Below are 23,609 nucleotides of genomic sequence, written 5' to 3'. Positions count from 1 at the left end.
CCTGGCGAATGTGTCCTCACAGGAGGGTAATGATCCCAGAACAGCTTCGCTGGCACCCGGAGTCCAGGTCTAGACCTGACTGTATTTACATTTCCCAGGTTAAAGAAAGGTTCATGCCAGAAATGGTGGGTTTGTTCCACCCCCTGGGCCAGGCCCCTAAGACACAGTGTGCACGGTACGTGGGACTGCCATGCTTTGGGGACCGTGGAAATCTGTTCCATTTTGGCTAAAACAGACCAAAGGTGTTGATGCTTTGAAAGTCATTCAAAGGTCATTTTAATATTGCTATCACCGTGGGACGGGCTCACATTAAGTCATTCAGCCCCTGCACACCCAAGGCAGGAAACCTAGAAAGAAATACTGTGTCTGGGTCTTTGACTAATTTTAATTTTCTACTTGTTGCTTATCTGTACGTTCAAGGAGTTCTCTAAAGGAAGTTTAGCTCTGAGTCCTTGCAGTGCCCTAGAGACCCTTCCCCCCAGGCCCCCTTGCTCCTCCTCAGCCACACTGGCCCTCTTGCAGGCCCTCAGAAACCCCAGGCTCTCTCTGGCCTTGGGGACCATACGTGTGCTGATGCCTCTGCTTGGAGCCCTGTTCCCAGACAGACCACCTGACCCTCTCTCACCTCCTCAGTGCTTTACTCCTATGGCCCCTTGAGGTTGGGCACCCCTCTCCCAACAGGTGCTCTGTGTCCTGCCGCGGGTCTGCTCGTCCGTCCCTGGAGTCGTCTCCAGGCCACGGGCATCTAGTCCATTTCACCCTCTGCCCTTGGCACCAGCACTGGCAGGTGCGGGCACCCAGGGAGTTCCGGTGATGAACAAAGGCAGGATGAGGTTGGAATAGGGCGGGTTTGACAAGCCTGATGCTTTTATTGCTTCCTGCCAACAATTTTGCTAGGATCCTCTGGGCCTTTGGCAAGATTCTGCCCCTGAAATAGATACCCCCTCACACAAGAAATATCTATAGGTAGGTGGACAGCCCCCGCCAGGGGCCATCAGCCCAGCAAACCTAATCTGCCCCCACCTCAAACTTCACCCAGGACCCCGAGCCATCAGCACAGGAGCATCCAGTCAGAGGAGGGGCTTCCCAGGGAGGAAATAACTTAGGGCTGTCTGCCCACACCTGAGCCACGTACACACATCCGGCACACCCACATGTTTCTTTGGGGCCAACACTGGAAGCTTGGCCCTCTAGCCCAAGGACCCCAGGACAGAGAAATGTCTTCCTCTTCCTGGTTGCCCAGAGTCTGTCTCTTCTTCAAGGACCTCCAAGCCCTTGGGGTCAGGGTCCAGGCATGGGTCTCTCTCTGGCCTGGGGGCTGCTCACCTGGACCCTGGTGCACCAACACACTGGATGGTAGCCCAGCTGAGCGGTCTCCAGCCCTGGCACCCACAGGAAGGAGACTCGTGAGCCATTGGGCAGCCACAATCTGGACACAAGCCCCGGGCCTTTCCCTAAGACCACACCCAGCCCCCAGCTGCAGTGGTGACTGACCAGATACTCCAAGTTTCTGGACATAAATCAGGTCCCAGCAGAAAGTGAACCAGAAGACCAGAGCATCTGGAACCTGACCCCCACCCCCACCTGGGGACCCCCTTCTCTTTCTCCTGGTCCTGCCCCTGCCCATTCTTGCCCTCCTTTCTCCTCTTCCTGGTGTGCCACCGGGGCGGAGGGCCATGATCTCAGATCTACATGTAAGCTCTCAGATTTAAGAGCTGGGGAGGAGACTGCCCCTCCCAGCCTCACCTATAGCACGTCCCCTCACTCATGGTACCACCTCCAGCAAGCCTTCCTGGAGGGCTCAACCACCCGTCACTGCGTGCAGCCCCCCTGCCTACCTCCGGCTCCATCTTGCTCCCACTGCGCCTGAAAGTGGCACCTGGGAGGTGGTGGTGGCACGCCGTTGGGCGCCACAGACAGGAAGAACCGTGACACCTCAGTGAGAGGGGCCCCTGCTCTTCCTTCTGCAGTGAGCATGGTTGGGCTCCTGGGGCTCCTGCTGCTCCCCTTGCTCCAGGCCTCCCGAGGTAAGGCTTCCCAACTCTCCTTTACCCCATCCCCACCACACACCCCCAGCAAGCTTAGCACTTCCACTCAGCCCTCCCCTCCCCACCTCAGACTCTCTTTCCGGGGAAGGGGGTGATCTCTGTTGACTTTGAGGAGACCTTCCCTTGGGGCCCCAGCAGTCCCTGCCGGGGGTCAGGTCCAGCCTTGGACACTTGGACCCAAAACCATAGGTATCAAGATGTTGCTGATGTCTGGGTGCAGAGTCTCTGTGGTTGAAACTCTTCTTTCTCTTTATCTGAATTTTCTCCTACAACCATCAAGGCTGTCTTTGTCCTGAGAAAACACCATCCTTCTGCTTGCCTTTTGTGCAAAATTCTGCAGTGAGAAAGAGATCTTAGTTCCGCAAAGTGGGATGGGGAACTTGATGGGCACAGTTCTGGTGCCCCCCTCCCCCCAAAAAGAGCTGTAGAATTTAGTTTCTGGAGAAGTCAGTGTTTAGATTATGTTTGCACCTGGAAGCTGGCCCTGCTGGGCCTTGCTAGGCAGAAGAGGGAAATTTTGGGGTATCTCAGGGACGAGACAGGATGTGCCCACCCCATGGAGACACTGGCTTCGGGTGCCTGGAAATGGTGGGGAAACTGAGGCAGTTGGTGTTTAAAGAAACAGGGAGAGAAGACAGTGCCGCTGGCTCTTGCGGGAACTGCCATTTAAGAGGGGGAGAAGGTGTAGAACCGGGAAGAGTGGTTGGAGGTCTGAGTGCTTTGGAAGGAAGAGGCCCTACCTTCAACTTCCCCTGACCTTTGGGGTGGGGAGAGGTCACAGGTGGCCTGGCCCTCTGGGATCCCTCTGGAACTTGAGGTCAGCCCAGGGTGCTGGCATCATGTGTCGCTTGCTTCAAGGCTTCCAAAAGTTGCCTCATCCTTGGTGACGTGTCAACAGTGGACTGTCCCTGGGCACCTCTGCCCTGCCACCATCCCCTGCACAGAGATGGGTTCCTGCCCTTCTGGCCAGGCCAGTGGTGATGGTAGTGGGTCCTCCTTGCAGAGGTGTGGCAGTCCCCCAGCAAAATGATCGCTTTAGAGGGGGACTCTGTCAACATCACCTGCTCCACCCCGGGGACCCTGCATGGCATCTACCTGAAACAAACGTGGCCAAGCAACAGCGATGTGATTTACTATGAAGATGGGTTGGAGCCCACCGTGGACCCACGGTTCCAGGGCCGCATTGCCTTCTCGGGGCTGCAACACAACCTGACTGTCAGCTTGTACCACCTGCAGTTAGCTGACACCGGTGGCTACACCTGCGTGGCCATCATGGATGATAAGATCTTTGGTCCCGGCACCTTGGTCATGGTGACAGGTAAGGAGTGTGCCAGCCCTGGGACCTCTCCACCTGCAACTCGCCAGCATGGGCTCTATCTGCCCCTGTCTGGGAACCTTCCCTCTAAGTTTGCTTGAGTTACTCCTTCCAACATGAGCCCAACCCCTCTAGGAAGCCTCCTGGATTCCCCCCACCCCAACCCCCAAACACACTCCAAAGCCCCACCCTGCCCTGAACCGCAGAGGTTCCCAGGGACTCCCTCACCTGTCGAATGCCTCTCTATGTTCCTTCTTCCCAGACCAACTGCCCCAGGCAGTGAACACTTGCCAGGAGTCTTGGCTGATACACTTTGCCCTCCCCACGGCCCTGGCTGTGGGCTTCTTCCTCATCGGGCTGGGACTGGGAGCAGTGTGTGTGCTGAGAAAAACACAGGTCAGTATGGACCCTCGGGTGTCACCAGTGTCCCTAGAAGCCTACTCCTCTCAGAGAGCATGATGGGAAGGCAAGTGGGTAAGCCTCAGGGATCTGGCCACATGGGAGACCCCAGCACCCACTCACTCCTTCTGTCAGAGGTCCTGGGAACTTAGAGGGTTTGGATGGTGAGGCCCAAGGTGAGAGGAAGCCCAAGAACTGGAACCACCTGCAGGGATGGTCGTGGCGCCAGGAACACAGGTCCTGGTCAGCTATTTAAGGGGGATTAGTGAGGTTCAGTCTGGCTCAGAGGGTGCAGCAGACCCCAGTTTGATCTCTGGATCAGGAATGTCCCCTGGAGAAGGGAATGGCTACCCACTCCAGTATTCTTGCCTGGAGAATTCACATGGAATGGTGGAACCTGGTAGGCTACAGTCCCTACAGTTGCAAAGAGGTGGACATGACTGAGTGCCTAATACTTTTACAGAGGGTTCCAGAGAGATCCTTTCAGAGAACATGAGCATGCTGCATGTGACTGTGAAAGTGTGCATGCATGTACATATGTGTGCATGTGTGCATGAGTGAGGCCTGTGAGCATGTGAAAACCACGTGCAATCGTGTGCTGGAGGTGGGAGAGGAGGGGCCAACAGAAACAGGGGCCAGGAAGTGGTCAACTCACCCCTGGTCCTTCAGCTTTCACCCCTGCCTCTGCCCAGCACCTCCAGCTCTACATCCCCAGAGAGCCAGGCCCCCCTCCCTGTCCAGGGGCCAGGGTGCAAGGTCAGTTCCACCTTCCACCTCCCCACTGCTGCCCCCGGGGCCCTGCCTCTGCCCACCTCACCCAGGCCTGGGCAGCACTGGAGAACCGAGGGGCTGGCCGAGGACCCTCCTGGAATGGCTTCATGCAGGCCCCCAAATCTGTTATAAAAGCTTCCTGAGGGGAAATGCCTTGAAGACAGAGGATGCTCCTGAGCGAGCTGCCCCAGTGGGTAGACAGCAGGCTTTCTTTCAGATCCAGAAACTCTGCTGTGCGAAGGATAAGAGCCCAATGTACGTGATCTATGAGGACATGTCCCACAGCCGCTGTAACACCATGTCCATCCCCAACCAGTACCAGTGAACACGGCAGGACTCCAGGCCTGCCTCTGTCCAGCAGAGCTCTGGGCCGATCATCCACCCAGAACGAACACACAGGCAGCTTCCCACAGTAGTCAGGCTCCCACAGCCTCCTCCAGGAAGCCCTCCTTGCCTGCCTCCCACCCTTGAGGCTGCTCCTGGCACCTTGGAACCACTGGGAAGGAAACTTCTCTGTCCTACGGCTACCCTGGCCCTTGCATGGCAGAAGAGGCCGCTCTGAAGGATAGACTTGCCTTGGGGCAGTGGTCAACTGGGGGGCTGGGACCTGACCTCTGACCCCAGTCAAGCCTTGCCAGAAATAAAGGACTTCTCTTCTCCCCTTTCCAACTCCAGTGTCTATTTCTCAGCCAGTTCAGAGTCAAGGCGGGGAGGCTTGCCTGACACCTTCTCTGGCGTCACTGAGGATTTCTGCAGCCTAAAGGATTCTGTGTGAAATTTTCAGGAAGGAGGGAGGGGCCAGGGGACACAAACTCACTGGAGTTTCTGTTATGGCTGAGAAGGTGCAAATCAACCGGAGCCCTCCCAGCCTTGCTGGCCTCCACCACAGGGTGAGCTGGGGGCAGAGGAAGGGGAGCAGTGATCTGAAAGTTTTAACAGAACTGCTGGGCTCTTAACTGGGCTGCTCCCAGTGTGCGTTCATGTTGGGGTGTGATGGGAATTGGGGAACCGACCTTGGGGAAACAAGAGCACCCAGCATGGGTATGAACTGTAGCTGCGTCCTCCTGGACCTGGTGCCAAGAACTGGTAGACCATGCTGCCCACCAACTGAAATGAGAAAGCCCTTCATCCACTGGGTTTGCAAAGATTAAAATGTCTTTAAGTGCTGATGTTCCTTTTAGCTGGAATTGAGTCTTGGGGACATGATCTTTGGTCACAGAAGGAAGATTACAGTGATAGCCATGGCAGTGTTGCATTCAATAAAAAAATCAGCCTCTGAAAAACTACCTAGATGTCCAAATAAGAGAACTGCTCTATCTGTTATGGGGTGCACATGCAGCAGGCGTTAAAAAAGATCCCATGAAGAGTGAAACATCATGCTAGGACCTTTGCAAGGTGCCATAAGGATACAAGCTGGTGCAGAGTATATGTGTTACCCCACATTTATAAAGTACAGACGGGTGTATGTGGTTGCATAAACCCCTGACAGCACTATTATGTCTACACAGATGAAGTAATGGAAGAACAGAAGAGGTGGTTTTGTCTGGCTGTGGGGCGTGTGTCACTGGAGCAGGGAGTCACTGGGACATGCTGGGTTTGGGATGGGCAGCTTGGGATGTGATCTCAACAGCTCTTGTGGAGGGTACCAGGACCTGCAGCTGGGACCCAGATGGGGAAGCAGAGACAAGGAACACAGCACCCTCATCTCCCAGGGTCCCGAGGAAAGGCAGGCTCCCCTACTGAGTCAAGGACAGCAGGTGTTCACTGTTACCTGCTGACTTCTGGTCCCCGCTCTTGACCACTCAGCAGCATGTCATTGGGCAAGTCCTGCCCCTCTGGGACTCAGTTTTCCCATCTGTAAATTAGGGGAGTGGGCTCATGCTCCCTTCAAGAGCTAGGTTCAGGACTTCCCTGGGGGTCCAATGGCTAAGACTCCATGTCCCTGGTGTAGGAGGCTCAGGTTCAACTCTTGGTCAGGGATCTAGATCCCACATGCCACTATCTAAAGATTCCACATGCCGCTATCTAAAGATTCCACATGCCACAAGGAAGATCGAAGATCCTGAGTGCTGCGACTGAGACCTGGCACAGCCAAATAAATAATAATAATAATGATAATTTACAAAGAGCTGGACTCTGTGGTTTCCCAGTCACAATGAGTGCCTTTTCCATGGCCCCCACCCTCAGCTCCCACTGTAGCTTTAGCCTCTTCCCAGCTCCTGAGACAAAAGCAGACAGCACCATCAGCCCATCAGCCCTTGTCATCGGACGCATCTCTCCACCAGACTCCACCCCAGCAACCAGCGGTCGTGCCCCCTCCATCCTCTGCCTTCCTTGTGGTCTGCGCTGGGATTCATGCTGCCCACCGTCCTCCCCTCGCATAATCACCCTTAATTGTCTGCTCCTCTGCCCTTTCTAGGGAGGGCAGGGCTGAGTCCCTCCTCTATGTGCCCCTTGCCCCACAGCGAGCCCCATGCTTGCTGGGCCTGTTACATACACATAAGCACATTGGCATTTAAATACTGCTGGCTTTGTTTCCATTGTGACAGACTGCCTGAGTGCGCTCTGGGTCTTGGTTCTCCCACATTTACCCCTGGGCCTCGATTTCCTCAGTGTCAAATGGGGGCAAGGAATTCCCTGGCAGTACAGTAGCTGGAACTTTGTACTTTCACTGCCAAAGGCCCAGGTTCGATCCCTGGTCAGGGAACTAGGATCCCGAGAGCTGCACAGCTGCCAATAAATAAATCAATCAATAAAAAAGGAGGGTAAAAAAAAAATGAGGGCGGAGGCTGCTCTAGCTGGGGTGGGGGGTGCGGGGGGCGGGGCATGAGGACTGAGACATCTCGGGTCAGCCCTCAGAGTGGCCTCTGGACAGCAAATTCTCCACCACCTGTGCAGGTATGGGCTGAGGCCCTGGAAGCTGGAGGCAAAGTCCTTGACTGCAAGCAGCACCCCCATCCTCAGACTGAAGCTTTGGGGGTTCCAATGCGGGGCTTTTATAATGGGAGAAATAGAGTTCAGCTTGGCTCAGTCTGGCCTGGCACTGGGAATAGCAATGGAAACACGGGCCTCTAGGCATTGGCTCCTCCCCTCTCAGGCCCCCAAAGCCCGAGCATGGCCACTACCGTCCTGACACAGGGGCTGGCCAGGGACTGCAGCCAATGGGGAGGGGCTGGCACGGTGGGCAGAGGGGTTGGAGTGGAGGGTCTTGACCAGCCCAGGGGTACCTTCCTTCCACTCCAGGTTGGCCTGCCCCAAAACCCTGGGCTAAACTTCTCAAATTAAAAGAAAGTCTCAAATTGGATTTAAAAGAAAAGACTCAGCACTATATTTTCTTCAAAGAGCAACAGGACACTTTGGGGACAAAAAATATGGAAAACATATAAAAAGCAAACATGAACTACAAAAAAGCCAGGGTTATCAATTCTACTTTCTGACAAAATAGTACTGTTGGCAAAGCAGCAACAGAACAAAAACATACAACCAACGTGTACCCACGTATCTAAAATTAGCAAAATAGGTACGAACAGGAAGGACTTAACCACTGGGAGAAATAGACAGATCAACCACTTAAGCCTGAGATTTCAAAATGTCCCTTCAGGTGTGAATTATGCTGTTAGTTAATGTGAAATCCCACACTCATCAAACGGAAAACAGACATGACGCCTCGGCATATGAAAAGCTTTTTTAAGTGGTAATTTACTGTCGAGGGGAGCTGAGCAAAAACAGAAACAGAATGAAGTCTGCAGACTCAACGCTGTTGACACTAGCTACAAACATAACCACACAAAAGAGCAACACTCATTTTACCCTAACTAGACATTCCCATGAGAAGTCAGCCCGGAGCTTCTGAGAGGGTCAGGAGGCAGGTTGTGAGTCATCCTGGATGATGTGGGGGGGCCTCTGATAGGGACCCAGCCTGAAGGCCGTGTGGCCAGCCCCCAGATCCACCTCATGCTCACCTTAGAGTGTGGCAGGGAAGCTCGCTCCAAGGCGCGGGCAGCCTGAGCAGCCCAGGCGAGCCAGAGCTCGTGTGCACCAAGAGGTGCTCTCTAAGGAAACCAACATGAAATCACCAGTACAAAGCCAGAGACAGAAGCACATGCTTATTTGGAAAGAGGAAAGAAATCACAAATTTTATAAAGCATCCAAAATATCCAGGAAGTAACAATGTTTTGAAATTAATTGACACCACTGACCATTCTATTTTTTTTTTTTTCTTGACTGCATAATTTCACTGTCTCCTCTTTGGTGGCCTCTTCAAATGACCACAAAAGAACACAGAGAAATATCATCCTTATGAAAGCACAAGCCTGTCCAGGACAAGATGTTCATGAGGGACCAGGATGTGCTTGTCCAGCTGGGGATGTGAAACAAGTGCCTTGGCTCCCTACAAACACAGGAATTTCAGAAAATTCTATCTTTCGAAAGTCTCACACAAAAAGAAAAACAGGTAGCCGGGGGGTGGTGCAGTTATAATTGTGTCTGACTGCATTGAGGAGAGCAGGCCTGGAAGTGAAATGTGTGCTGACCAGCATGGACGAGTACCATGGCCTCTGCCAACAACCTCACGTCTTATACACCTCACCTGATGCTGGAAGGTACTGAAGGATACGGGTCCCTTTCATCCACCCCGTGAACCACACATCTCACACCTTCCTGTCATGAAGCCAGAGAGCCTGCCCAGAGCAGGGTGCATGCAGGGAAGAAAGCTGTACATCGAGGCCGTAATGAATTACAAATGCAGTTGTTTGAAACAACAGCAATTAATTTTTTCACAATTCTGGAGGCCAGAAGTTCAAAACCAAAGTAGGGTTGGTTCTTCCTGGAGGTTCTGAGGGAGAGTCTGCCCCAGGCTTCTTCCAGCTTCTGGTGGTGCCAGCAATGTGTGCTTCCTGGGCTTGTGGCTGCATCTCTGCCACTGTCACCACATGGCCTTCTCCCTGTATCCAAAACTGTCTCTCCTTATAAGGACATCAATCATATCAGGATTAAGGCCAGACAAGATGGTCTCATCCTAACTTGACTACATCTGCAAAGGCCCTGTCTCCAGATAAGGTTCCATTCACAGGTCCTGGGTAGACATGAATTTGAGGGAGTACCATTCACCCTTGAGCTTCCCTGATGGCTCAGCCGTAAAGAACCTGCCTGCAATGCAGGAGCTGCAGGAGATGTGGGTTCGATCCCTAGGTCAGGAAGATCCCCTGAAGGAGAGCCACCCAGTCCAGTACTCTTGCCTGGAGAAGCCCATGAACAGAGGATCCTGGTGGGCTATAGTCCATGGGGTTGCGAAGAGTCAGACCCAACTGAAGCAACTTAGCACACATGTATTCACCCTCAGTGCTCCATTCCTCTCCCAGATAGATAGCAAAATCTTCATCGATCTTAGAGCCACTGTATACCCATAAATAGACCTCCGAAACCAACTAAATGTATTCTCAGCTCAATTTGCTCTTAGCCAGGCCTCAGAGACGCTCTGGGCCAGACTGAGGCCGCCTGACACGCAAGCAGACTGGAGGAAGACAGGGCTCTGGACCACGGCGGTTACACACCTTTACCAAGTTTTACATCATACCCAACGCTCCAGGCCTCGGGAGCGTCTAAGGCCTGCTTCTCAGAACCACTTAGCAAACCCGCCTGGGCCCACTGGCTAGTATGTTTCCAGGAGATGGTGTCCACCCTGAGTTCCAGCTCAAACAACCTATGCACAGCTTGTAGACACCGTAGAGTGGATGGTTATTTCTATACGGCAGGTGAGATGGGGCCCAGATACTTGAAGGGCAGCATGGATCCCAGGTCAAAGACCCACCTCAGCCCCACGTCCTGAAGCTTCCTTGAGGGTCTGCTGTGGGCCTCTCGACCATCAGGACTAAGACCAACATAAGCCCTTACCCCACTGTGGAACTTTCCAGCCCTGCCACATACCACATTGCTGTGGGGTCAGCTCTGGGCTCTCTGAGGAGGGGAAACCCAATTCAGGGTCAGTGGGTGCTTGACCTGAAGAACACGCCGGGCTGTGCCCTATAGATGCCTGAGTGATGTAACCACATTGGGGTCCAAAGGTGAAGCCAGGGCAGATTTTGTTCTTCTCACTGGACAATTTTCATGTCCGTGCAACAAATACTGACCGAGTGGCCATTCTGAACAGGGTGCAGATCTAGACCCAGTGGGTACAGCAGTAAAGCAGGGCCCAACCCCCAAGGAGCCAGCACTCTCGGGAGCCAGGAGAGAGATCTGGAAAGAAGCACTTGGGTGCGGGTGAGAGAAACAGCGTGAGGGGCTTCAGGGAGCCGGGACCAGGGGAGGGCTGCAAGGCTTCATGGGACCAGCTTGGGGACATCCGGGGACCATGCCACAAGAGGGACAGGAGGGCCTCAGCCTGACACCAGGCTGAGGGTCAGGGCTACACATAAGCCCATCCGCTGCCCTCACTGTCCCCGTGGAGAACTCAGGTCTCTACGGGCCTGAGCAAGGGGGAGGGGTAAACATGAGGAGCCAGGCACAGAGATGAGCAGCCACCGAAATGTCAGTCTACCCACAGGCGCCTGTCAGCCGCATCAGCAGAGGCTGTGGTTGCCTCGACGGGCTTCTCTCAGGGCAGAGGAAGGAGAGGCAAGGCCTTCAGTTCCCCTCACCAAATTCTCACCCCCTGACACCGCAGGCCTCACATCCGCCCCCAACCTTCCTCAGTCCTGCAGCCCCCCCATCCTCTCCGGCCCCCAACCCCCACAAGGGTAATAGCACAAGTGGTGTCTGGTGCCTGTATCCTGGCAACTATCTTTCACACCTAAACCCAGGAACCTGCGACTTTTAAAATGAGCCCTGCCCCCACCACCTCGGCAGATGAAAACCCACAGCCTCAACATGGTCCAGGGACCCTTGGGCACCCTGTCCTGTCCCCCTGCCCCCACCCAGCTCCTGGTGCAGCCACAGTCCTGGCGGGCCCAGGCCCGACCCCCACGACCGGGTCCTGCCCCCACCTCCTCTGGAGCCCTTGGCCAGCCCTCTCCACCTGTCTCTGGCTTCTGGGTGCTTCTCTCACCCTCCTTCCCTCCTCTCTACTTTCTCCCCTTCCCTCTTCTTCTTGGGTCCCCCTCCTCCCTCCCCTCTTCCTCCTCCCCCTCCTCAGATTCTGACCACTCTGTTCTCTGGTGGATGGTGTCCAGGGCCTCTGAGCCTCCCTGGTCTCCCTGGGGATGGATGACCGTGGGCAGGTGGCCTGTCTTCTCAGGCTGGGGCTCCCACAGATCCTCAGACCTGCCCCCCAACACACGCATGGCCTCTGCTTCTCTCAGGCTCAAGCCCTGGGCTTCAGGCACTTCAGTCCTCAAAAGGCTGCAGTCTGCCTCCCCTGAAGTGACAAAACCAAGTTAGGGTGGGTGACTGCCCCCCCCGAGCCCCCACTTCTGACAGATGGCCCAGGAAGGAGGGCTCCCTGCAGGTTGTTACAAAACTCAGGTTCTGCTGCTTGCCACTCAAAAGCCAATAATTTAAGAGGCAAGTATCAGTAGAGAGAAGAGTTGCTTTACTCACAAAAGCCAGCAATCTGGGAAGAAGGTAGACTCATGTACAGAGACCAACTCTGAAGATTCCACTCAGAAAAGACGGTTTTTATTTATTATTATTATTATTATTTTTAACACCAAACATATTTTGTACTGGGGTATAGCCGATCGGCCATGACAGTTTTTAAAGGGGGAAAAAGGGAAAGAATCTCAGTGAATCACTGAGGCAGGAAGTTGGGTGCCACATCATTCTCCTTTGCGTGCATTGGCTTTCTCTGTCTTCCGATGTTATCTTGCCTTTGTGATCTGCCTGCAGGATTGTGAGAGCTGGCCATTTTTCAACTCCTCAGTTCTTCGTTCTTACTTCTTTTTGTCTAGGAAACAAATCAACAGATTAGGCAAGGCATGGTGTGCATTCAGGAGAGCATAAGCCAGGAGTTAGTTTAAGTTACCTAGTGATCTTGTTCCTAGAATTAGAGTCCTTTTAAGGTTGGAAGGGAACAGAAATGGGCAAAGAGGAAATGAGGCAAAAGAGTTGCTTTCAATTCCCCACTGTCAAACGTCATTCCATTTCTATAGGATTATGGGTGAAGTTCCACCTTCTGTAACTTCATGCTGATATAAGCACCATATTCCTAAGAGTGGAAGATGTCAACTTGGGCCTATAGCATCTCTTTGCTGACAATTTTAGTTGCCCACTTACATATATGGGCAGAGCAAGTTACAATTATTTTAATGCCCATGAAAGGTATAGATTATTATGAGAAAAAATGTTAATCCCATTCTCTTGAGGCCAGTTCTTGGAATTGTGATAGCCATAGATTCAGTGGGTTTCCCTGGTGGCTCAGAGGGTAAAGAATCTGCCTGCAATGCAGGAGACCCAGGTTCAATACCTGGGTCGGGAAGATGCCCTGGAGAAGGGAATGGCAACCCACTCCAGTATTCTTGCCTGGAGAATCCCGTGGACAGAGGAGCCTGGCAGGCTATAGTCCATGGGGTTGCCAAGAATCGGCCACGACTGAACAACCAACATACACACATAGATTCTGTACGGCTAGAGTTGGAGCACATTCTTTCATGACTGTGGTCTAGTCATCACACAGTTAGCTTTTTCCCTCTGGTGGCAGTTATGGTATCTGTAAAAACAACTCAAAAATGTGTTATCAGGCTCTTTGTGACTATTGTCCTGATCATTAACTGTTTAGTTCTATACTTGGGGAGGGGGTCTGCAGGGTTCTGCTTGGTTCCAAGGTAGGGGGTCACCACCAAGTCCTGTGGTTGGATTTCAGGAGCTGCATCAAACCCACTGCTCCTTACCCTACCCCAAAAACCTACCCCCACCCCATTCAGACACAGCAGCCCCAGGAAATGAAAGGGAGGGTCTCTGTTTCACTGAAAGACCTGCAAAGGGGGGAACCTCCCCCCTTGACACTTGGCACAGCATTGGGCCTCAGTCCCCCCATACCCCAATGTGGCCCTTCCCCACAGCTTCATAGTCTGGAACACAGTTCACCCCTCCAGGATCCCTATCCTATAAGACCCCACCCATCATGGAGGGATGGGACTTTTCAGCTCCCCTAAAGGCTCAGGTACCCAACAGCCCAAGGCCCTTCCCCACAACTCCTGGGAGCAGCAGCCTGTACCCCTCTCTGTGCTCACAGCTCAGCATGGTCTCGGGGCTTCCTGAGTCAGAGCAAACCTGCCTAGATACCATGGAGAAAGACCCCAGCAAGCTGAGGGACCCCATCCTGGACTCTTGGCAGTCATCACCATACCCACAGTGGCCACCAGGATAGGGAAATAGTTTCTATTTCTAAGAGATTGACTCTGAGCAAGATGTGGTACCCTGGGTCCCAGGGATCTTTGAGGAGCCTCTTGGGCTACACCTGAGTTGAGTCCAAGAGGTACCTGTCCCCTGTGTCATAAGCTCTAAGCCCACTCTGGCCACCCAGCTCTTCCTCACCCACAGATGTGGGAATGCCACTCAGGATCTGGGAACAGTTCCTAGAGGCTAGAGGAGATGGCCCACCTTGTCTGTGAATTTGCCAGGATCTCATGATACTGGGCCACCACCATGGGGAGCCAGCCCAGAACAATAGCTCCTACAGGCCAAGTTCACCCAGCAGGGCCTACAGGTTGATGCTGTGGAGGCCAGGCTTCCTGTTTTTCACAGGTGGCCAAGGAGCCCACATCCTGCCTCTCCTAGGGGTGCACTTCTCTGAACATACTCTGCTCCAGGGCAGTGTTCTCTCCATTCCCAACCATCATCTCCCCTCTCTAGGGGTCTCCACAGCAGAACACAGTTCTCCCCTCCAGGATCTCCACCCTGTAAGATCCCACCCATCGTGGTGGGATAGGACTCTCCAGCCTGGACCACCCGCCATCACTCCAGGATCCCCATCCTGTAAGACCTCACTCATGGTGGGATGGCACTCTCTGGCTCTCCTAAAGGCTGAGACACCCAACAACCATCCCCCACAGTCAGGCCAGGAGCATGAGGCCAGAGGATGTCCCACCTGCCCAAGTCCACCTTGGTCCCCACCTGATAGGTAACCTCAGAAGGAAGATCTCTCTAAGAGGGACTCCAAATTGCACATTTTATGATTTTACCATATATAATTTGAGTAACAAGGCATGGGACTCTCAACAGGGTCCCAGGCTCTGCCTCAGTCATGGGTGTGATTTGTGTGATCTCTGGAAAGAGGGATTCCTGGGGAAAGAGCAGAGAACCAAACCATGGGTTAAGGGTGTTCTGGGCAACCCCAGTTTCTCTCCTGAACATGGTACATAGCAAGAAATTCCAGGTTGTACTTGGTACATCCAGAGAACAGCCACCTTAACCTCCTTCTACCTACCTTCCATACACACACACACCTTCTGCCTGAGTGTCTCACTTCACCTAGACTGAAGGCTTTGGCCTTCACATGCCACAGGTGGGCAGTCTCCTGGGGGACCAGGCAGAAGCTGGAACGATCCCCTGCCCACTCTTGTAAACCCTTGGGTCCTGACCTCCCCCTGCCAAGGGGCTGTCACTTGCCAAACTACAGGGGTGGAAAACAGTGGTCAGCCCCCCAAATTAGCTGTCTTCCTATGATCCCCCAGCTATGGCATCCTGGGGACACACTGATGCCCCTCACTTAGGCCTCATCAGCATCATCAGAAAGGATAGCTGGTCCTGAGTGGGATGTCATGTGACATGGTCCATCACGTTATCTTGCCTGTAGCCAGGCCACTTAGAAGTGGAACTACCTCTCTCATCCCTTCCCAGGACATTGTATGTCCTCCAGGTCAACCCCAAGCATGCTGGACTCCTGCCTGGACCCTTCTCTCTGTTCCAGGGCCCAGGCTCCCGCCATCATGTGCTGCCCCTCCCTACTCACCCATTTCTTCTGATTCCCTGCTGTCGTCACCTCCCCACTCTTCACTCAGAGAGCCTGCTCTGAGCTCAGACCTGCCCCCAAGATGCCTCCATTTTTGCCCTCTCATGTCTAGGCCAAACCTCCTGATGGCCCCACCCAGTCCATTCTGGGCACGCGGGACTAGGAGACCCAGCTGGGCCCACATGTCAAGGTCTCCCTTCCCAATATCTCAGCCCCTATCCTCCCATTGCCCCCAGGACCCCTGGCTGGTTTTGTGGGACTGAAGCCTTCTGCACCCACTTCCTCTGGAGCCACAAGAAAGGTTTGAACAAGGAAAGGTGCCCTGAGGAGTGGCTGTGCCCATGGCACAGCCTGCACACACACAGCCTGCACACACACAGCCTGCACACACACACAGCCTGCACACACACACAGCCTGCATGCACACAGCCTGCACACGGAACAGCCTGCACACATACACAGCCTACACACACACAGCCTACACACGGCACAGCCTGCACACACACACAGCCTACACACGGCACAGCCTGCACACACACAGCCTGCACACACACAGCCTGCACACGGCACAGCCTGCACACACACACAGCCTGCACACACACAGCCTGCACACACACACAGCCTGCACACATACACAGCCTGCACACACACAGCCTGCACACACACAGCCTGCACACAAACACAGCCTGCACGCACACAGCCTGCACACACACACAGCCTGCACACACACACAGCCTGCACACACACACACAGCCTGCACACACAGCCTGCACACATACAGCCTGCACACACACAGCTTGCACACGGCACAGCCTGCACACACACACAGCCTGCACACACACAACCTGCACACACACAGCCTGCACACAAACACAGCCTGCACGCACACAGCCTGCACACACACACAGCCTGCACACACACACAGCCTGCACACGGCACAGCCTGCACACACACACAGCCTGCACACACACAGCCTGCACACAAACACAGCCTGCACGCACACAGCCTGCACACACACACAGCCTGCACACACACACAGCCTGCACACGGCACAGCCTGCACACACACACAGCCTGCACACACACAGCCTGCACACACACAGCCTGCACACACACACAGCCTGCACACATACACAGCCTGCACACACACAGCCTGCACACACACAGCCTGCACACAAACACAGCCTGCACGCACACAGCCTGCACACACACACAGCCTGCACACACACACAGCCTGCACACACACACACAGCCTGCACACACAGCCTGCACACATACAGCCTGCACACACACAGCCTGCACACGGCACAGCCTGCACACACACACAGCCTGCACACACACAACCTGCACACACACAGCCTGCACACAAACACAGCCTGCACGCACACAGCCTGCACACACACACAGCCTGCACACACACACAGCCTGCATGCACACACAGCCTGCACACATACACAGCCTGCACACGGCACAGCCTGCACACACACAGCCTGCACATGGCACAGCCTGCACACACACAGCCTGCACATGGCACAGCCTACACACACACACAGCCTGCACACACACAGCCTGCACACACAGCCTGCACACATACAGCCTGCACACACACAGCCTGCACACACACAGCCTGCACATGGCACAGCCTACACACACACACAGCCTGCACACACACAGTCTGCACACACAACCTGCACACACACAGCCTGCACACACACACAGCCTGCATGCACACAGCCTGCACACACACACAGCCTGCATGCACACAGCCTGCACACACACACAGCCTGCACACACACAGCCTGCACATGGCACAGCCTGCACACACACACAGCCTGCACACACACACAGCCTGCACACACACAGCCTGCACACGGCACAGCCTGCACACACACACAGTCTGCACACACACAGCCTGCACACACACACAGCATGCATGCACACAGCCTGCACACACACACAGCCTGCACACACACAGCCTGCACATGGCACAGCCTACACACACACACAGCCTGCACACACAGCCTGCACACATACAGCCTGCACACACACACAGCCGGAACACGGCATAGCCTGAACACACACACAGCCTGCACACACACAGCCTGCACACACAGCCTGCACACATACAGCCTGCACACACACACAGCCGGAACACGGCACAGCCTGAACACACACACAGCCTGCACACACACAGCCTGCACACGGCACAGCCTTCACACACACAGCCTGCACACGGCACAGCCTGCACAGACACACAGCATGCACACACACAGCCTGCCCATGGCACAGCCTGCACACGGCACAGCCTGCACATGGCACAGCCTGCACACACACAGCCTGCACACGGCACAGCCTGCGCACACACAGCCTGCACACACACAGCCTGCACACACACACAGCCTGCACACGGCACAGCCTGCACACACACACAGCCTGCACACACACACAGCCTGCGCACGGCACAGCCTGCACACACACAGCCTGCCCACGGCACAGCCTGTACAGACACACAGCATGCACACACACAGCCTGCCCACAGCACAGCCTGCACACACACAGCCTGCACACACACACAGCCTGCCCATGGCACAGCCTGCACACACGGCACAGCCTGCACACACACACACACACCCCTTTTCTTTCCCCTCGCTTGCCTGTGACCCACCCTCTTCTCTGTCTGCTGGAATCCTCAGACCTGGCCCCTAGCTGCCTTCAAGGGCCTTCAGTGCTCCCGGGTGTTGAGCTCCCGGATGGTGTCCCAGCACCCAGTCCGGTACAGCGTGGTGTCCGGGCGGGATCTGAACCAGGTCCCCCAGTCCCTGTGGGTGCTGTGGAGCCCAAGGAGCCTTAATTCACGTCTATGCAGCAGTAGCTGCCTCCCGTCAGGGTGATGTGAAGCGCAGAGCCTCCCGCCCTCTGGCGGCAGGATCGGGATAAGGCAGGGGGTCGGCCCTGCTGGTGTTCCTGGTTTGACACATCAGGCCAGAAGGGGATCACCAAGTTCCTGGAGAGCAGCCCCCCATTGACAAGTGGGGAAACTGAGGTCCAGGCACAGCAGGGGCCTTTGACAGGAGACAGAGAACCCTCAGCCTCGAGATGACTTTCCCAGTGGGCTAGATGCTGACTATGGACCGGTAAGAGGGTCACACCAGACTATCGCCTTGTCCCCAAGAAATGAGCATCCCCACAACATTTCTGTTGGTTTGGAGGTCTTGGGTTTGGGAACTTTAACAGTCAACCTGAGAGGCTGGGGTTATGAGGACATAGCAGGGCTCACACTCCAAAGTCAAGATTCAGTGAGCAGGAGAGGACAGAGGGCAAGGATCCAATCTTCTTCCTGGGAAAAAGCACTCTGGAAATGGAAAAGAGTGAGAGGAAGGAGGAGGCAGGTCTCAAACAAGGTAACAGCTGAAGTAGATACATGAAAAAAATGCTAACCCCGAATTAAAGAAAAGCAACGAGCCTCTGCCAAGTGCAATTTTCACCTGCAACTGAGCGAAAGTCTCAGAAATCTCAGAAATACAGGATTGGCAATGCTGTGAGGACCAGACCCCTCACACACAACATCTTGTTTACAGAGATGAACTCAGCAAGAAACACAGGCCAAAGGAGCCCTCAGCTCCCAGCAGCTGAGACCTGTGGCTGTAAACACAGGACCTGTGGCCCTCATCACCAACCAGTAGAGGCATGCTGATACAGCCAGGCAGGCATAGGACATCTCACCCCTCAAACTGGCTGGACAGTTCGACAGCAGATGTGGAGGTTTGGGGCCTGGGGGTATGGGGCACAGGTATCACTAATTGTTCATTTATCCAAAATCCTGCAGGGGCCCACATCAGCCCTAGACCAGGCTCCAGGTTTTATTTTTAAAGAAGAAAAATTGTATTAGAAACTTTAATAAGAATCTAAACACAGCCTCTGTACTTTCATCAAGTGGTTTTAAAGCACAGACATCACTAAAGATGAAAGAATATTTTCCTGGGTTCTGTCTTGAGAGATGGTCCAGGTGCTGGTGGCAAGACACTGGGATCTGCTCCCACTGTCACTGCGGCCCAGGGCTGCTCTGTTCCTTTTCATCTTCTGATGCCCTTACTTCTCGTGTCAGGTTTCTTCTCTTTGCGTTGAGGGTGGCAGATGGGAGATTCCAGACCCTCCACTGCATTCAGTAGAACAAACTGCAGCCACAGAGCGGGTGTCTGCAGAAAGAGGACTGTACTTCCGAGGCCCCGTGGGAAACTGAAGGAAGCAACATCATCCTCCCAGGTGACGTCATCACTCTTCTGTTTTCTTGCTCGTTTAGTCATTGTGGGCACAGTCGGCAATAGTTGATGAGTAATGATGAAATTATTCCTGTAACTGAGCAGAGCAGTTTTACAGACACTAAACCCCCCACCAAAAGGCAGACATTCATGTCCATGACCCCATAGCCCCCAAGTCTTCTGGAGCCTAAGGATACTGTCAACCCCTGTGACACCTCCCGGTTACCTCACTATCAACCAATCAGAGAACTATGCCCAAGCGGATCTCTGAGGGGCACCCTGGGATGCCCCTCCCTCACCTGGCCTTTAAAAAGACTTTCCTGAAATCCATCAAGAGTCCAGGCTCTCCCAGCACTAGTTATCCCAGATTCTGTTCATGGTGTGCATGCTAATTTGCTTCAGTCACGTCCTACTCTTTGCAACCCTATAGACTGTAGCCTGCCAGGCTCCTCAGTCCATAGAATTCTCCAGGCAAGAACACTGGAGTGCGCTGCCATGCCCTTCTCCAGGGGATCTTTCCGACCAAGGAATTGAACCCTAGTCTCTTAAATCTAATGCACTGGCAAGCCAGTTCTTTACCACTAGCGCCACCTGGGAAAGCCCCCTTTTAAGGCTTCTGACAATAAGTGCTGCACTTCCCTTCACCACTGGGTGTCAGCAGATTGGCTTGACTGCAGCAGACCCAAGTCTGGTTGGGTAACAGATATTCCTAGGATGATGAAGTAGCAAAACGCCTCAAGGTACAGGAAAAGTAAGACCAAGGTCAGTGGACCACAGTGGTAACTGCAAGACAGGAGATGACTTATTCTATCTGGGATAGAATAAAGGAAACAAAAGTAACACAAGGAAACAAAAGTAACCTGGTGTTCCCCTCCTGCTTTGAAGACCTGTAAAAATTAAAGTCTCATAAGAGTTAGAACTGCCCACTACCTGAGGTGCTAAAGAGGCACTGGAGACCCAGTGTTGCACCTGGTCCCTCGAAGGTGCAGCTGGGGTGCGTGGGGGCGCCACCTGGAAGGGCGGAGAGAGGATACAGGAAGGGGAGGAGGGCAGGGTGGGGGTCACTACAGGCTGGGGAGAGGGGAGAAACATCACGGGGAGGGAGAAGGAGCAGGGTAGGGAGGAGGAAGGAAGGTGGGTGCAGAAAAGGGAGGGCGTGCAGACTCGAAGCCCAACACCCACCCACCTGCAGGCGCTGAGGGGGTGGAGGGAATGGGGGAAGCTAGGCGTCCAGGCCGCTCCAGACCAGACAGTTTTGGAGGCACCCCTGAAGTAGAGGAGCCTGCTGAGCTGGGGGTTGCCCCCTCTGCACGGCAGGGACCTCTGAGGATCAAGGAGGATCAAGGAGGATCAAGGAGGCCGGCTTGGAACCAGACCAGACTCTCCACAAGGGTTTGTGAGCGCGGCACCCGGTGGACAGAGACCCAGAAAGTTGGGCATGCCTGGGTGGGGATCCCCCCTCCGTGTCTTTGTCAGAATATGGAGCCTCAGAGGACCCGAGCCGCGGCACTGACTCTCCAGCCAGAGCCCAGGAGTAAAGGGGCTCCTTGCAGGGCCCAATGCCAACCCTCCCACACACACACTGAGCTCAGTGCCCATGCTTTCTCCAGGAGAGGCACAACTCCACTGCTCACTTTATATGACACCTGACTTTTTGCAAAGGTGCCAAAGCAACCCAGCAAACAGAGGTAAGTCTTTTAACATATGATGCTACAATAACCAGACATGCATGCAGCAAAAAATGAATCCTATGTTACACTGATAATGACAGAGTAAAGGCACAAAGTGAAAAGTGTGAAAGTCAGTCGTGTCAGACTCTGTGACCCCATGGACTGTAGCTCCCCCAAGCTCTTCTGTCACAGAATTCTCCAGGCAAGAATACTGGAGTGGGTTGCCATTCCCTTCTCCAGGGGATCTTCCCAACCCAGGAATTGAACCCAGGTCTCCTGCATTGCAGGTGGATTCTTTATCATCTGAACCAATCAGGGAAGCCCCAAAAGGGGTGAAATAGGTGATTAAACAGTTAATCCCCCCCCCAAAAAAAAACAGTTAATCCCATTAGAGGATTATAAGCAGAAGAAATACACAAGACTCTTGTAAGTTAATGATTACTCAAGAAAGTAGTTTTGCTTAACCACAAAACCAAGCAGGCTTGCTTAGCAACAAAACTGTACAACAGAAGCATGAGACATGCCCCCCAAACAATAAAACAATGAGGCCTACATTTTGCCTAGTGAACTCAATAAGTTAGGACATGCTTTCTGAACACGTAAAAAAACAATAATCTGTGGACCCAGATTGATCATATAGGGACAAGAAAACTCCCCTCCTCAACCTGGAGGAGGAACTGATGACGGAAGCATGATGTCTACTCAAGAAAGACAAGAAGAACTTCTCCCCCTCCCCACTTTTCCTTTGATTATAAAATTGTAGCCCAGTAAGTTCTCAGGACATGGTACTCCCTTGCCTGCCCATGTGTAGGCCTCATAAGCATCCTATTCTAATAAGTCACTTCTTATCTATCACTTTGTCTTTTGCTGAATTTTTCTGTGCTGAGACATAAAGGACTATAGTATTATAGCTCTTCAGAACTCCCCCCAAAATGACACCCAACAGTTTCAGCATTGTGTACAAAAATTAATTTACAATGCACCATAGATTTAAAAGTGAAAGCTAAAACCCTAAAGTTGTAGAGGAAAATATCTTTTGACTTAGGGAAAGTCTTCTTAGTTCTGAGAAAATGGAAAAATTTGACTTCATTGAAATTCAAAAAAATTTCTGTTCAAGAAAATCCACTGTTAAGACAATCAATCAGCAATCCAGAGGATGGGAGAAAATATTTGCAAAACTAATATATGACAAAGAATAATCTCCAGACTATATAAATAACTCCCACTGCTCTAAATGAAAAAATCAGACTACCCACTTGGAAAACTCCATCCTATCTCACTTTTGCTTTTTTGATCACATTTGGAAAAGGGTCAGCCAAAGCATGGACTTGAATGCAACTGTCTTTTATGGAATAAAGTTCATGGTGTGGGGGATATTTCCATTGCACCTTGACGTGGAGAGCCAACCAGCCCAAGAAAGTAATTTGGGAGCTGTCATCAACTGAAGGACACAAAGCAAAAGTACCCAGATATAAGTTACTATATCAGAAATTGGAATATGTGCTTTTTTCCAGATATAACAATGTTTTTTAGATTTTTTTTAATGTGGACCATTTTTAAAGCCTCTATTGAGTTGTAGCACTATTGTTTCTGCTCTGTGTTTTTGGTCTTTTAGCCACAAGGCAAGTGGATTCTTAGTTCTCTGACCAGGGATCAAACCTGCACCCACTGCATCAGAAGGTGAAGTCTCAACCACTGGACCACAAGGGAAGTCCCTAGATGTAATAACTTAATTGCCTACATGATAGAAAGTTACATAAAACATACACTAAATATCAATAACCTCAGATATCCAGATGACACCACCCTTATGGCAGAAAGTGAAGAGGAACTAAAAAGTCTCTTGATGAAAGTGAAAGAGGAGAGTGAAAAAGTTGGCTTAAAGCTCAACATTCAGAAAACTAAGATCATGGCATCTGGTCTCATCACTTCATGGGAAATAGATGGGGAAACAGTGGAAACAGTGTCAGCCTTTATTTTTTTGGGCTCCAAAATCACTACAGATGGTGATTGCAGCCATGAAATTAAAAGATGCTTACTCCTTGGAAGGAAAGCTATGACCAACCTAGATAGCATATTAAAAAGCAGAGATATTACTTTGTCAACAAAGATCCATCTAGTCAAGGCTATGGTTTTTCCAGTGGTCATGTATGGATGTGAGAGTTTGACTGTGAAGAAAGCTGAGTGCCAAAAAATTGATGCTTTTGAACTGTGGTGTTGGAGAAGACTCTTGAGAGTCCCTTGGACTGCACGGAGATCCAAC

The 23,609-nt window shown here is 52.9% G+C and overlaps 1 protein-coding gene across 1 annotated transcript; it reads left to right on the top strand.

Moving 5' to 3' along the window:
- Nucleotides 1-1,817: 1,817 nt before the first annotated feature.
- CD7 (CD7 molecule) lies at nt 1,818-5,186 on the top strand. Its single transcript, XM_065910121.1, has 4 exons — nt 1,818-2,027; nt 3,052-3,366; nt 3,626-3,759; nt 4,751-5,186. Exons 1-4 carry the CDS (start codon nt 1,976-1,978, stop codon nt 4,856-4,858), a joined length of 609 nt encoding a protein of 202 aa, XP_065766193.1. The 5' UTR covers nt 1,818-1,975; the 3' UTR covers nt 4,859-5,186.
- Nucleotides 5,187-23,609: the final 18,423 nt, after the last annotated feature.

Source organism: Muntiacus reevesi, chromosome 18, assembly GCF_963930625.1.
Source record: "Muntiacus reevesi chromosome 18, mMunRee1.1, whole genome shotgun sequence".
Taxonomy (NCBI): Eukaryota; Metazoa; Chordata; class Mammalia; order Artiodactyla; family Cervidae; genus Muntiacus; species Muntiacus reevesi.
The sequence above is the reverse complement of the archived record's forward strand: the minus strand, read 5'-3'. Positions and strand labels throughout refer to the sequence as shown.

Excerpts from the sequence above, each read along its gene's own strand:
- CD7 (XM_065910121.1), top strand. The coding sequence starts at position 1,976 with ATGGTTGGGCTCCTGGGGCTCCTGCTGCTCCCCTTGCTCCAGGCCTCC. Across the intron at positions 2,028-3,051 it reads CTTGCTCCAGGCCTCCCGAG|AGGTGTGGCAGTCCCCCAGC; the intron begins GTAAGGCTTCCC and ends TCCTCCTTGCAG. Across the intron at positions 3,760-4,750 it reads GTGTGCTGAGAAAAACACAG|ATCCAGAAACTCTGCTGTGC; the intron begins GTCAGTATGGAC and ends GCTTTCTTTCAG.